Genomic DNA, 14,015 nt, shown 5'->3' on the forward strand with positions numbered 1-14,015 from the left:
TTTGAAACCACAAATAGCTCCACAGTTTCCGGATTTTTTGTCAATTCCATGAATTTACTATGGCCGAATGGCATTCAATATGAGCGCGTATTGCTCTTTGTGACTGATGCCGCAAGTTATATGATGAAAGCCGGTACTGCTCTTAAAGTTATATTTCCAAACATGACACATTTGACTTGCCTTGCCCATGGGTTGCACCGTGTTGCAGAAACAATTCGTGCAAATTTTCCTCTTGTTGACAAGTTGGTGTCTTCTGTGAAGAAGGTATTTGTTAAAGCGCCATACAGAAAAGAAGCCTTTAAAGCAGTAGCACCGAGCGTTCCACTTCCGCCAGAACCAATTTTAACGCGCTGGGGCACGTGGCTGTGTGCAGCGAGTTATTATACCGAACATTTAGAAACAGTTAGGAATGTCGTGAATACATTTGATCCCAAAAGTGCAGCATCAATTCAAATTGCCCAAGATGTACTAAAAAACGCAGAACTAGAAACTAATCTTTCCTATATATCTGCTCACTTCCCTCATCTTCCATCCGCCATTTCCTCACTGGAGGCAAGCAACAGCAATACTGCTTTGTATCAGTCGTTAAGTTTGTTCAAAACCACTGTTTCCAAATTGAATTCGGTTCCTGGAAGAGTCGGTGAGGTAGTAAAGGAAAAAGTACACAGCATTCTTTAAAAAAATCCAGGATATGAACAAATTTGTGAAATTGAAGAAACTTTAGCCGGTAAACGTACTGAACTGCAAAGTAAAATATCACTAACAGTGGAGCAAATATAGGCTTTTGTACATGCGCCCCTAAGTTCCTGTGAGGTGGAAAGAAGTTTTTCCCGCTATAAGGACATCTTACGAGACAATAGGAGGCGACTAACTATGGAAAACCTAGAACATTTAGTAATTGTGAACTGCAACAGAAGAGAAGTTGAAAGTTCGGAGAGCTAAATGTGAGTACCATTGGTTTTTTTTTTAAATTTGTAATGAAATATGTTGGCTTTGTTGCATGATTTGTATTTAAGTATAGCTTTTTATTGCAAATGAATCATTCAGTGATTACATAAAATGAACTTAAATATTGATTTGTTAGTCTTAAAATAATGTAAAATCAATTTTAATATTTGGTATAAATTTTTATGTGCATATTTTAATGCATATTTCGGAAGTTTTTATTGCATAAATGCACACATATTTAAGGGATTATTAGGGCATAAAAATCCGGTCCCTAATCATAATAGAGCAAGAGATTAGTAGTGACTGTTTCTGAAAGTGAAGGCCATAATTTTGTCCTTAATCAGGAAGATATAATTCCTGGGAATGTCTTGCAGTCATGGACCACAGTGACCACATATCACTGCTGACACATTAGAAAATTTAAAGTGCACATTTATTGAGTTCACTCTGCAAGAGAAATATATGTGGGGCAATCCAAAAGTTTCCAAAATTTGAATTTTGCATGCGAATGGTTATGAGTACATTGAAATACCGCTAGGTGTCTCCTCACACATCCTTCTTGAATCAGTGTGGCAAGCGGCGCCGAGTTGAGTGGTTGGGTTTATTGTTGGTGAATGTATTTCCATTGTTGTGTTTCTGTGAGTTTGTGGTTTTGCGATGGCTGACCTGAGAGAGCAGCGTGTCTGTATAAAGTTTTGTCTTAAACTTGGGAAAACCGCTGCAGAAACGCACCAAATGTTGAAGCAAGCTTTTGGTGAAAACAGTTCAGGCCAGACACAAACTTACAACTGGTATAAGCGTTTTAAAAATGGCCCAACATTGACTGATGATGACGATCATTCGGGACGGCCGTCAATGGGCAAAACACCAGAAAATGTCGCGAAAGTTAGGGATCTGATTCTGCAAGATCGTAGACTGACCATCCAAGATCTCTGTAACACCTTGGGACTAAATTATGGTACATGTCAATGAATTTTTTTTTTCGAGGAACCGAACCTGAGGAGGATTGCGGCGAAGTTTGTGCCACAACTGCTGCAAAATGAACAGAAGCAGCATCGCTTGGAAGTCTGCAGGGAACTTCAACAACAGCTTCAAGAGGATCCAGACTTTCTTTCGAAGGTTGTCACTGGTGACGAAAGTTGGGTTTATGGCCCTTCTTCACCTCGGCCATAAAAAGCTCGACAAGTCAAGAGCAACATTAAGTCCATGTCGCTCTGTTTTTTTTTATATTGACGTGATTGTTCATAAGGAGTTCGTCCCTCCTGGTCAGACAGTCAATAGAGAGTTCTATCGCGATGTTCTAAGGCGTTTGAGGGAGGACATGAGGAGAAAACGTCCAGAGAAGTGGTGCACGAACGACTGGGTACTCCACCATGACAACGCACGACCGCATACGGCTTACATTGTGCAGGAATTTTTGGCTAAAAACAAGATGGCAGTTGTTCCCCACCCACNCCGCACTCGCCAGACTTAGCTCCATGTGACTTCTTTCTCTTCCCCAAGATGAAAATCAAGTTGAAGGGGCGAAGATTTGATACAGTTGAGGAAATTCAAGCGGAAACACAGACGGTACTAAACACCCTAACAAAGAAAGACTTCCAGGATGCATTTGAAAAGTGGCAGAAACGCTGGGATCGGTGTATGCGCTCCCAGGGGGACTACTTTGAAGGTGATGTTGCAGAATAAGATCTAGGTAAGATGTAATAGTTTTTATTAATGTATTTCAGGAACTTTTGGATTGCACCACGTAAGTATTGCTCCAACGTGACCAGGTTAGGTCCCACATAAGCGTCACTCAATCCAGTGTATGATTTGGATGGACTGTGATGCCCCACATTTCTTTGTTCTGTCAGACTTATTATGTTTTGGTCCTTTAAAGGAAGGATACAGGAACATCACTGCAAATAAAGACTGAGACAGTCCCTGAATGACAAGGACTTCTACAGAGTGGGAATATGTGCCATAATTTGTATTGTATTGTATTGGAGAGGGTGGGTTTCCCCAAGGACTTAGAACAACTGTTGGTCCATTGTACGTCCCCCTATGATATTCTACCAGTCTCTATTCCCTACCAGTACTGGTGCGTACCATCAGTTCCGACTCAGTCAGCGAGTTCGGCCTCTACTGGCTCAGCTGTATCTTGATGCTTCCCCCATATACCAGAGGGTTAGAGACTACTGTTGGGCGGGAAATGTCCTGAATTTGGCTTAGTGGTCCCCTTGGGAAATGAGGTTATTTTACGTGCCGTAAAGCTACGACACGGCACCCACGGCTTAAAGTTCCTACCGGAGGACTTGTTCCCTGAATTTTTCTGCCCTTCTTAAAAATTCCACGACCTCCGCCGGGTTTGATCCCGCGTATCTTGAGTCACGAGGTGGGAACGTTTCCCTTAGACTACGGAGGCTGCTTTGTGCCTTAATTTAGTGCAGCTATAAATATTGAGAAATGCAGAGTACTTGGAGAAGAACTCTGTCCAAAGCGATGTTCTGACTATATATTTCGTACAGGGTGGGGCGCAGAGACTTCCTTTTGTTGAAGGTGAATAAAAGAAAAATTATTGCTGATAGACAGAATTTATGTTTAGCTAATGGAAGAACGTACTTTAAAGTTTTAAATCATGTAGTTTTAAACAAATATCTTGAAGGTGGTGCCACCGTTCTCTAAGCACTGATGCAACCGTTTTCTGAAGTTCCCCTCTGCACGTTCCAACATGTGCACCGGAATTTGGGCTAGTTCCTGCCGAATAACATTCTTCAGCTGAAGCAGGTTTGTGGGGCGATGTTTAAAAACCTCTGCCTTGAGGTATCCCCATAATAAAAAAATCACAGGGCGTTAGATCAGGTGAGTGCGCTGCCCACGGGATGTCACCTCGAAGCGAGATGAGCCGTCCGGGGAACTTTACCCCTAAAACTGTCGTCGAAGCTCGGGCTTTGTGGGCCGTGGCACCATCCTGTTGGAACCAGACATTTCCTAGATGCATTTCTTCAAGAGCTGGTTCGAAAAAGTTTTTAATCATGTCCACATACCACTGTGAATTGACAGTAACTGCATGATTGCCTTCTTCAAAAAAATAAGGGCCAATAACTCCAACTCTCGACAACGCACACCATACTGTCACCTTATCACTGTGAAGTGGCCTCTCATGGAGCTCACTTGGATTGTTACCACTTCAATAGCACATATTCTGCTTGTTGACATATCCAGATCGTTGAAAATATGCCATATCACTAAAGAAAACAAGTGCATCAGGGGGTAAAGTTTCCAATAATGTTCCGCACGCCGTTATTCGGTTCTGGAAATCACGTGGTGACAATTCCTGCACAACAACCATCTTATAGGGATGGAAATGAAGATGTTCGCGAAGAATTCTGTGCATTGAACTATTGGATATGTCAATTCCTGGTTGGGAACCGAACCTCTGGGCTTAATTCCGAAGTGAGTATGGAACGTAAGCTGCACCGCCACGTAGGAAGGGTTGTTCGAAAAACAGGCTTCGACAACAAATGCACGCTGCTCACTCGTCCACCTCATGTTTCCTACTGAGGGCTATTAGACAGAAACTTCCGCGACTGCTGCGTTCGCCGAGCCTATCCCCACTTTTCTGCGACCTCTCCTCCCTTCACAATGCATCTACACAAAGAGGTAGTTTCTGCGCCCCACCCTGTAATTTACCTTTGTAGTATATTGTATGAAGTAATAACAATAGGCAATATTTTATGGCAGGCTGTCATATTGTTTATTTAGAAAGGAGAGGAATCTGCCCCAATATTTCTTTTAAGGATTGACTTGTTTGGTAATTTAACATTATGTTGTTTTGATTTGGGGCACGTAACATACAGGTTGATCCCTTCACGAAATGCTCAATATTTTCAGCTCTGAAACCTATATACACAGATGGAGATCAAATGTTACATGTTTTTGTGTAGCTGGAATTAGCAAATAGTGTTACATCAACATGGGTCCTGTTGTTAGCAGTTTCATAGCTATGGGTACTTGAAATGTAGTGCATGTGTGCAGCAGGCATGTAAACCATATAAATTTGGGAATTTTAAACACACTATCTGTTTATTCAGCACAGAATGAAGCATGTCTGTGTATGTGTATAGTATATTCTATTCAATTATTTAAATATGCCTTCATGGCATGGTAGTTAAGCATAACTTTATCTTGAACTGAAGTCCAGATTGTAAGCATCTGTATTTTGTAAATGACAAAATTGTCCCTGAAAGACACCACATTCCCTTAGAAATCAGTTCCACACAAGAATATACAAAATGCGGGTGGGATGTTTTTCTGTTTGGTTTGTACATTATTTCAACTCTAGCAACTGCAGAAATTATTTTGTATCAAACAGCAGTTATGCAGTATAAATTCAAAATTAAGAGGAAAGGAAGGGATCATAACGTATTTTAGAACACTGTTGCAGTATTCACCTCAAACAACTGACTACTTCTGGAACATGAGCCAGGAATGAACCAACACATATCAGTGATGTGAGAGACTGGAATATGTTGGTTCAGTTGCATAATACTTGGAAAGTTCCTGAACTCGTCATCGTCGTCGTCGTCGTAACTGCCTCGATGAAAGAAGATGAGAGGGGAGGCCAAGGTCACACTTTGCAAGCCTATAGTATCAGTCTGCCTCTTGACACTGTGCCGTGAACATGTAGTTTTTACACAAGTGCTTTTTCGACTTCGTGTTTTGTTTTGTCAGCAATGGATGGCAAAATTGAGCAATGAGTCTGCATCAAGTTTTGCATGAAGCTCGGTAAATCTGCTACCAAAACCCTTGAAATTCTTTGTGAGGTTTTTGGAGAACATTCTATAAGCTGTACAGTGGTTTTTGAATGGCATTCACATTTCAAGGCTGGTCAAGTGTCAGTTCAAGGTGACAAATGTTCAGGGCCACCAATCCCTAGCAAAACAACAGAAAATGTTGGCAAAATTCAAGACCTCATCCACGAAGACTGTCGTCAAACAATCTGTGACCTTGCAGACACTGTTCTATGAGTTTTGGAGTTTGCCAGGAGATCTTAACAGAAAATTTGAACATGCTCAGCTTTGCCATGAAGTTTGTTCCCAGATTCTTGACAAATGATCATAAGCAGCGGTGTGTAAACATGTGTCTTGAGCAACGAGAGAAGCCTAATGAGGAACGAACTTTTACTTGTATCTCTAGGATCATAATGGGTGATGAAAGCTGGATTTACAGTTCTGATCTAGCAGTGGAAGAGCCCACAATCACCAAGAGCAAAAAGGTGCGGCAGGTCCAGAGTTAAAAAAAGAGCATGCTCATTTTTTTTTTACATGAAGGGGATTGTTCACTGTGAAATTGTTCCTCCTAATGCTATGGTCAACTCCGACTTTTACTGTGACATTTTGACTTGCTTGAGAGAAAATGTGTAACGAAAAAGACGGGAACTTTGGCGAAACCACAACTGGCTCCTTCATCATGACAACGCGCCTGTCCACAGGTCCCTGAAAACCACAGAGCTTGTAGCTAACAACATGGTTATCGGTTCCCATCCTGCCCACTCGCTGGACTTGGGCCCCTGTGATTTCGATTTGCTTCCAAAATTGAAGATGAAACTGAAGGGACGACGTTTTGAAACAGCAACACCCAAAGGAAATCACAAGTGGTACTCAACAGCATTGAGAAAGATGACATTAATAATGTCCGTATGGCGTATGCACGTGAACGGACTAACACCCCGTTTTATTTGACTGACTTAAGGATCCAAATTGGGGCTGACTAAATTTATAATTTTTATTTCGAAAATTGAGAGCAATGTACATGAGTAGATTTTGCCACTTGGTAAAATAACTGACTGCTGAAGGCATTTTTTTTTTGCTGTACAAATTAATCTCTGAAGGGAGGTATTTGGGGGAATGGGTAATTGAGTCATGTGCTAAGATCTAGTAGGTATGTAGTTTGGATAAGGAGACAACGGATGCATTCATTTTGGAAAGCGATCAGTAGGAAGACCAACAGGGTGATGGGTAGATAACATTAAAGTGAGTCTTGGGGAAACAGGTTATGCGGAAGAGGGAGAACTGACTCAGGATCTACTGTATTGAAACTCCGGGTTCTGCTGCCGAAAAATGCATTAGTTATGGCGGGTTAAAATTGAATTTGTTTACGTGCCGATATGAATTTCTGTAGTTTTGGTGAGAGATGTGAGGGGTCCACTGACTATACTTTGTGAACCACGAATTGTAGGGATTTCTGATTGGGAAAGAAGTATGACATGAACCATCTCGTTCTCTCTCTTTAAAGATAGTTGAAATAGTAAGCTTCTTAATTTCCGTCTACTGCTGACATTGGTCTGCGAGACCCATATTGTGACGTTTTTGCAAACGACCTTCGCGTAGATTTCCAGCACTTCTTTCCTCTGAAATTTATTTATTGTACTGCAGTTTCATAGGCTTTTAACTGACCATATGTTTTAGTTTTATGTAATCATTTTAGTACTTTCCATGTCTCTGTTATTATTCCAAATGGGACAACAGCCGGTGTTAAATTTTTTTAAACATTATTTCCGTAATGTAACGCCCTGGAACAATGAAGCTGCAGATTGCGTTGCTTAGAAACCATGAGGAACATCTGCGCATGCGTAGTAGTCATGTGTTAAAAGAGGGGGTGTGCGTGTGTTGCTTGTGTTAATTCCGGTACGTTGATAGAATAGAGGGAATTTAATTATTGCCATTTATAAAATGGTCATTCATAATGTCGTGGACGTTACTGCAAAAGGAAGGTCACGAAACGCAGACACCTTTAGAGGCGGGAGAAGCTCCGTGTGAACCGTAAGCAGTTCTTTGTCAGCTGTGTTTGTAACATGTTTTCATTCTTCTCTTTCGCATAGCATGACGTCATACAAAGACCATAGTAACGCAGAAATGACATCATAGGTCGTAAATATTTTGAGAATGCCCTAATAAATATATAACTGCCATACTCCTCAAGGTTACGATGCAAGTTAGTGATTGCTCAGTGAAGTCACAATTGATATACTGTCACATCGTTTTTAATGGTCAGTGCGCACAGGCTCATCTTAGTGGGCGGGCATTTTAAAATTAATTTTCGTGGGTGTGTATAACACGCAACACTACCAACAAAATTACGACCTGTTATATGAGAAATTTTATATATCAGATTCAGTCAACAATGTCATAAAGAATGCATTTCTATTTAGTGTTTTGAAAGTATGACTACTATGCATGAAGGAGACTCAGTGACCTGTCACTTGTGGTTGTGATAACAATCCAGTAGTGGGCTTTTGCGAACATGGTCATGGACTTGGTCCAATAAAATCAAAGAATTTCTTGTTCTGTAAGCCTGAGAAGATCCAAAGTCATATTTATGTAATAGCTAAATAAGCCACAGCTGAGGGGCTTCCAAGTACTGAGAAAGATTGTCACCCATGAGATAATATTCTCTTGTAGATCTCCAAAAGATTGAAGGAAAATGTTGGATTTCAGTGATGGTATGAACACATGCATCAACCAAAAACAAACTGGGACAAGCATCACTCCTTGGTTTTAAGTTCTGATGTACTTGTGTCGCCCTTGTTGTCAGATGTTGGGTTTTAAGTATTTCTGAAGTTACACATGCATGAACATATATTACATTCTTACTCACAGATATCCATATGCAAATTAACATTGTTAGTAATTTCTTTATAGCTAACTTGCAGACTAAAGCCAGAGAATTTATTGTTTATGTTCTGGCACTATTGTTTGACACTCCAGTCTCTTGAGCTAGAGCTCCTGTGTCATCTAACTTTTCCTCAGTGCTTATGTTTTTATTTCTTGTCTACTGAGAGTCTCATTGATCTAAGTTTATTCACCAAACTATGAATTGTTTGTCTGCTAGGAACTCTTTCATCATGAAATTTATTTAAAAATTTTTTCTGACACTTTCTAGCAGATCTGTATTTCACATCGGTGTCATACAGAAATACATGTTGCTGTAAAGCATACTGCAGCGTGGTGGAACAGACTGCTCACTACTTGTAACTGAAAGCAAATGGCTAATGGAGCTGATAACTGATGCCAACAGCTGATAAATCATAAACTCCCATGCATGAACTGCACTGCTTGCCATGAAGCACAGAGTTAATAACTTTCCTTCATTCCAAACGTTATTGGTCATCAGGCATGCTGATTCATCAGCAAGATTTGTATGCACCTCACAGCTGGCAGTGCACCGGTTGCTGTGGAGCGCAGAGCTGTGAACTGGTTGACAGAGTTGACATGCAGCAAAGTCATTATTACAAAAGTCTACTTCTTTTGAGGTTGTTATTGTGAACGTGAAAGGTTTTAAATCACCAGGAACTGAACACATTCTGGCAAAATTGATCTCTATATAATACTTCATTCTGAGATCCAGAAATTTCTTAATTCTTTTAGAAGAAGGATAAATTACCATATCACTGGTAGGAGCCTATTATTATACTGTAACGTGTTTACGTTACCGAAGACGCCGTAGAGATGGTTAATTGGTTTATTTAACAATCTACAAATAACGGCTACAATTACTTATCACACAGTTGCGGGGTTTCACACTTTATAACCCTAATCGCATTAATCTGTTAACACTGTTGCGGGGTTTCACACTTTATAACCCTATGCGCAAATCAGTTCACTCTGTCTTCAGTAGTCTACACGTTTACAGTAGGGGAGCTATGTATCACTGTATCACACGCTCCCAATTACACAATCACACACACGTCCGGATCTTCTTTCCGCGACGGCTGCTATACTCCAACAGTAGTCGGCTGACTGGAGAACTGTTGATAACACACTCTCGTAGGCTTGCTCGGAACTATCTTCGGCGATGGCCACGTTATAACTCGGCGGCTGTCACGGTACAACTGAAGTCGCCGACTGCTACAGTAGAACTCTCTGGTAGCCACATTAGAACTGACTGGTACCAGCTGTGCAGCTTACTTATATAGCTGCAGTGCTTGCCGGTTGCGTAATGAGTGCCACGTTACAGTAGGAAGTTGATTACGGGTACGTAGCGCTGCGCGTTACGTCACTGCTGTTGATTCGCCTTGCATAGTTACCCGGTTACGGGGCTCGGCTATCCTCGGCTCCGCTCGGCTATCTTCGGCTCCGCTCGTGACGTCACCGCGCGTAGCTGCCAGGATGCGGGGTGATTACTCGCCTATTACGCGAGCGTTACGTTACCGCTGAGGGGTGGGAGGGGAGCGCTGACTCACCCGCCGCGTCACTGCTGGTGTGGGGGGGGGCTCGGCTTTGCGCAACATGTCACAATACCTATTTATAAAGGGGTCAATAAGAATGGCTTGAATAACAGGTGAGACATGTTGCTGTTTTCAACTAAATACAAAGTTTTAGCTGTTGCTTTACTCTTGAGGTTAACTCCATACATAGACAGAATTATGAGGGATCATCATTGTGGATACTAGCATGTGACAACTGAGTGGGCATTCAGCATTCTTCATGTACTGGAGAAAATAATGGGAACACTATGGGACACTGCCTGTAAGTATCGTCACTAGTAGAATTCTCTTTTAGTAAAATTTGCAATATATCTGATCCAGGACATTCTGTTCACTCTTGAAGAAAACAACATCACTGACAAACAGTGATGATATGTAGAGAGCTGACTGCTCTAACTTTGATGACACACCTGGCTGTTGTTTCCTCAGGCTTTTCTCATAATTGCTGCAATGGTACAGAATCAGAATAGAATTGATGTCCCTTAATCTGATGGGATTCCAAGGTTTTTTTTTGTTACAGAACTTTTAAGTTTTCATCATCATCATCATCATCATCATCATCACGGCCACTGCCACCACCACTGCAAATCAGACCTTTTTGAGCCATAGCCTTCCTTAGAGGATTCTGCCTGGCTTGTATATTCCATCCTGAATGAGACCATCCAGTTTTCACTTCTTTGGATTTCACAACAGTGACTTTTAGAGGGAAAAGTCATCATCCTTGTGTCCAGCCCCCAACCTGCAGGACCAGGTCTCTATATTTGTGTCCCCCAGTGACAAAGTGTCAAGGTGGCCCAGTTATACCCTCAGGCACCAGGTTCCCTTTTTGTCTCCTGTGGCTCACAGGGCTATGGTGGACGTGTTCAAATCTGAAGAAAGCAGTCCTCTGGGATTTGGCACCGTGTATATGTGGTGTTAACCGACGTTTCGGAGGAACGTATCGCCTCCATCTTCAGGGTAGAAGAAAAAGTATAAGAAATCTGCAAGCGACAAGACCGTGAGAACGGTAAATATATCCCGAAAATGGGATTTATTGTTTAAATACCAAAGTTAACATGACCCAATCTGCAAATACAGCAACTAAAGATAAGATTAATACTAAAAAGAAAAATCACAAATGTGAAAAATCTTGTATTAATACTGTAAAGAATGAACAAGTTGCAAGTACCCAGCAAGTTGACGAGCAACTGTTGTGGCATAGGCGTTTGGGGCATTTAAACAGGATTAGCATGCGGTTGCTAAAAAAAGGTTTAGCTAGTGGCATTGATTTTCAAGAACAAGAAGATCAGTCGAAGAAATGTGTTCCATGTCTGGAAGGCAAAATGACAAAGAAGCCTTTCCTACAATCAAAGAACAAACGGTCAAAAAGAATACTTGATCTATTGCATTTAGATCTGGTTGGGCCCTCTTATGGGAATGCTAAATATTTTTTGACTATTGTGGATGATCACAGTAAAAAAGTCTTCATTCGCTTCTTGAAACAAAAAGGTGACACCTATGAAGCCTTTAAAGAATTTATGAAAATGATTGAGACAGAAACTGGATTGACAATAAAAACTGTTCGTTCCGATAATGGTGGTGAATTTTGCGGCAAATTATTCAATGAAATGTTAAAACAAAAGGGAATCAAAAGGGAATTCTCTGTGCCGTATAACCCACAACAAAATGGAACTGCCGAAAGAGCTAATCGCAGCATTTTGGAAAAAACAAGATGTATGTTGTATGATTCCGGCTGCAACAAAAGATACTGGGCTGAAGCAGCTCAAACAGCCGTATATCTTTTAAACAGATCACCTCACAAGAAACTAAAGAATCAATTGCCTGAAGAAATATGGACAGGAAAAAAGATTGATCTCTCCCATATAAAAATTTTCGGATGTCCAGCGTATGCTCATGTACCATCACAGAAACGCCAAAAACTGGATGCTGTGAGCAAGAAGTACATTTTTATGGGATATAGTGAGGAAAGTAAAGCTTATCGGTTATCAGATCCCCGCAATCCGTCTCAAATAATTGTGGCAAGAGATGTAGAATTTCTGGAAGAAGAAATAACAAACAAGAAAGAAAGTGAGAAAGGATTTCAGCTTAAAGATATTCTTCCAATGTCGTTAAATTTCTACCTCGACTCACATAATGAAGCAATGATTCCACATGAACAAAACCATGAAGAAGAACAAGTACAAAATGAAGGAAATGAAGTTCCATTAGAGCCAGACGGTTTACAACAATTACAAGGAAACTTGGAAGAAAGAAGATATCCACTTCGAAACAGGAAACAGAAAGAATTTCCAGATTTTGTTACCTACTCAGCCATGCATAAAGATGAGGAGTCAGAACCAGTCACATATAAAGAGGCACTGTCAAGCTCCGATAAATCTAAATGGAAAGAAGCTATTAAAAAGGAGCTAGAAGCTTTCCAAACAAATGAAGCATGGACAATAGTGGATAGACCGTCAAATAAGCCAGTAGAGAAATCAAAATGGGTCTTCAAAATTAAACGAGATACTGAAGGAAATGTCGCATGTCACAGAGCACGTTTGGTGGCGAAAGGTTGTAGCCAAACAGAAGGAATAGACTATTTTGAAACTTTCGCTCCCGTGGTGAAACATTCTTCAATGCGACTGTTATTTGCTTTAGCTGCAAAGCATGATTGGAACATTGACCACCTTGATGTCTGTACCGCATTTTTAAACGGAGATCTTGAAGAAGTTATATATATGGAACTTCCTGAAGGATATGACATTAAGGGGGAGTCTAATAAAGTTTGCAAATTACGAAAATCAGTTTACGGACTGAAACAAGCCGCTAGGTCGTGGAATAAGAAAGCAACAGAGGTTCTAAAAGGCCTAGGGTACAGGCAAACTTGTTCCGAACCATGTATTTATACCAAACAAAAGGGTAATTCAATAATTAATATAGCATTGTATGTTGACGACTTCTTCATATTTCACAATGACAATGTTGAAGTTGAGAATTTAAAAAGAAAATTGCAACAATGTTTTAAAGTAAAGGATTTGGGACCAGTTAAGAAATGTTTAGGAATGGAAGTGAAAAGAGATAGGGCAAAGAAAACTATAAAGTTGACCCAAACTCAATATTTGAACAATGTTCTTAAAAGATTTAATATTCCAAATGAGACTAAACCAGTCAGTCATCCAATGGAACCAAACAGCAAACTGAAACCATTGCCTAAATCAAGAAAATCAACTGAGAATTTAGATAACGTGCCATATCAACAGGCTATAGGATCTTTGATGTATTTAGCCGTGTGCACGCGCCCAGATATATCCTTTGCTATGACTTACCTAAGTCAATTTAACACTTGTTACACAAGAGAACACTGGGTATTATTAAAAAGAGTTCTAAAATACCTAAACACTACAAAGGATGTAGGTATTGTATATTCCCAGAATGATGATCAATTGGAAGGTTTTTCCGATGCAGACTGGGGAGGAAATTTAGATCGTAGATCCTTTAGTGGATCTGTGTTCAAACTATCAGGAGCAGCTATCAGTTGGCGATGTAAAAAACAAAGGACTGTAGCCTTGTCAACCACAGAAGCAGAATATATGGCATTATCAGAGACCGCGAAAGAAGCCATTTTCTTAAGAAAGTTATGGTTTGAAATATGTAACAAGCAAATCACAATTCCTATTTTTTGTGATAATCGTGGTGCTTTAGCCATAGCGAAAAATCCTGTCAATAATGACCGAACAAAACATATTGACATAAGGGTTCATTTTATAAGAGAAAAGGTTGAATCAAAGGAATTGTCAGTACATTACATCCCTGGAAATCAATTAGTTGCTGATGGTTGCAC

At 40.5% G+C, this 14,015-nt stretch overlaps 1 protein-coding gene across 3 annotated transcripts in view; it reads left to right on the forward strand.

Moving 5' to 3' along the window:
• Window positions 1–7,580: 7,580 nt before the first annotated feature.
• LOC111867096 (serine/threonine-protein phosphatase 4 regulatory subunit 4) overlaps window positions 7,581–14,015 on the forward strand; it is an 80,483-nt gene continuing 74,048 nt past the window's right edge. For all 3 annotated transcript variants that reach the window (XM_023856600.2, XM_023856599.2, XM_023856601.2), the window contains exon 1: window positions 7,581–7,751. In XM_023856600.2, the coding sequence (XP_023712368.1) occupies window positions 7,675–7,751 (77 nt within the window). In that variant the 5' untranslated portion in view covers window positions 7,581–7,674. The remainder of the gene's footprint in view (window positions 7,752–14,015) is intronic.

Source organism: Cryptotermes secundus, unplaced genomic scaffold (genome assembly GCF_002891405.2).
Source record: "Cryptotermes secundus unplaced genomic scaffold, Csec_1.0 scaffold205, whole genome shotgun sequence".
Classification (NCBI taxonomy): domain Eukaryota; kingdom Metazoa; phylum Arthropoda; class Insecta; order Blattodea; family Kalotermitidae; genus Cryptotermes; species Cryptotermes secundus.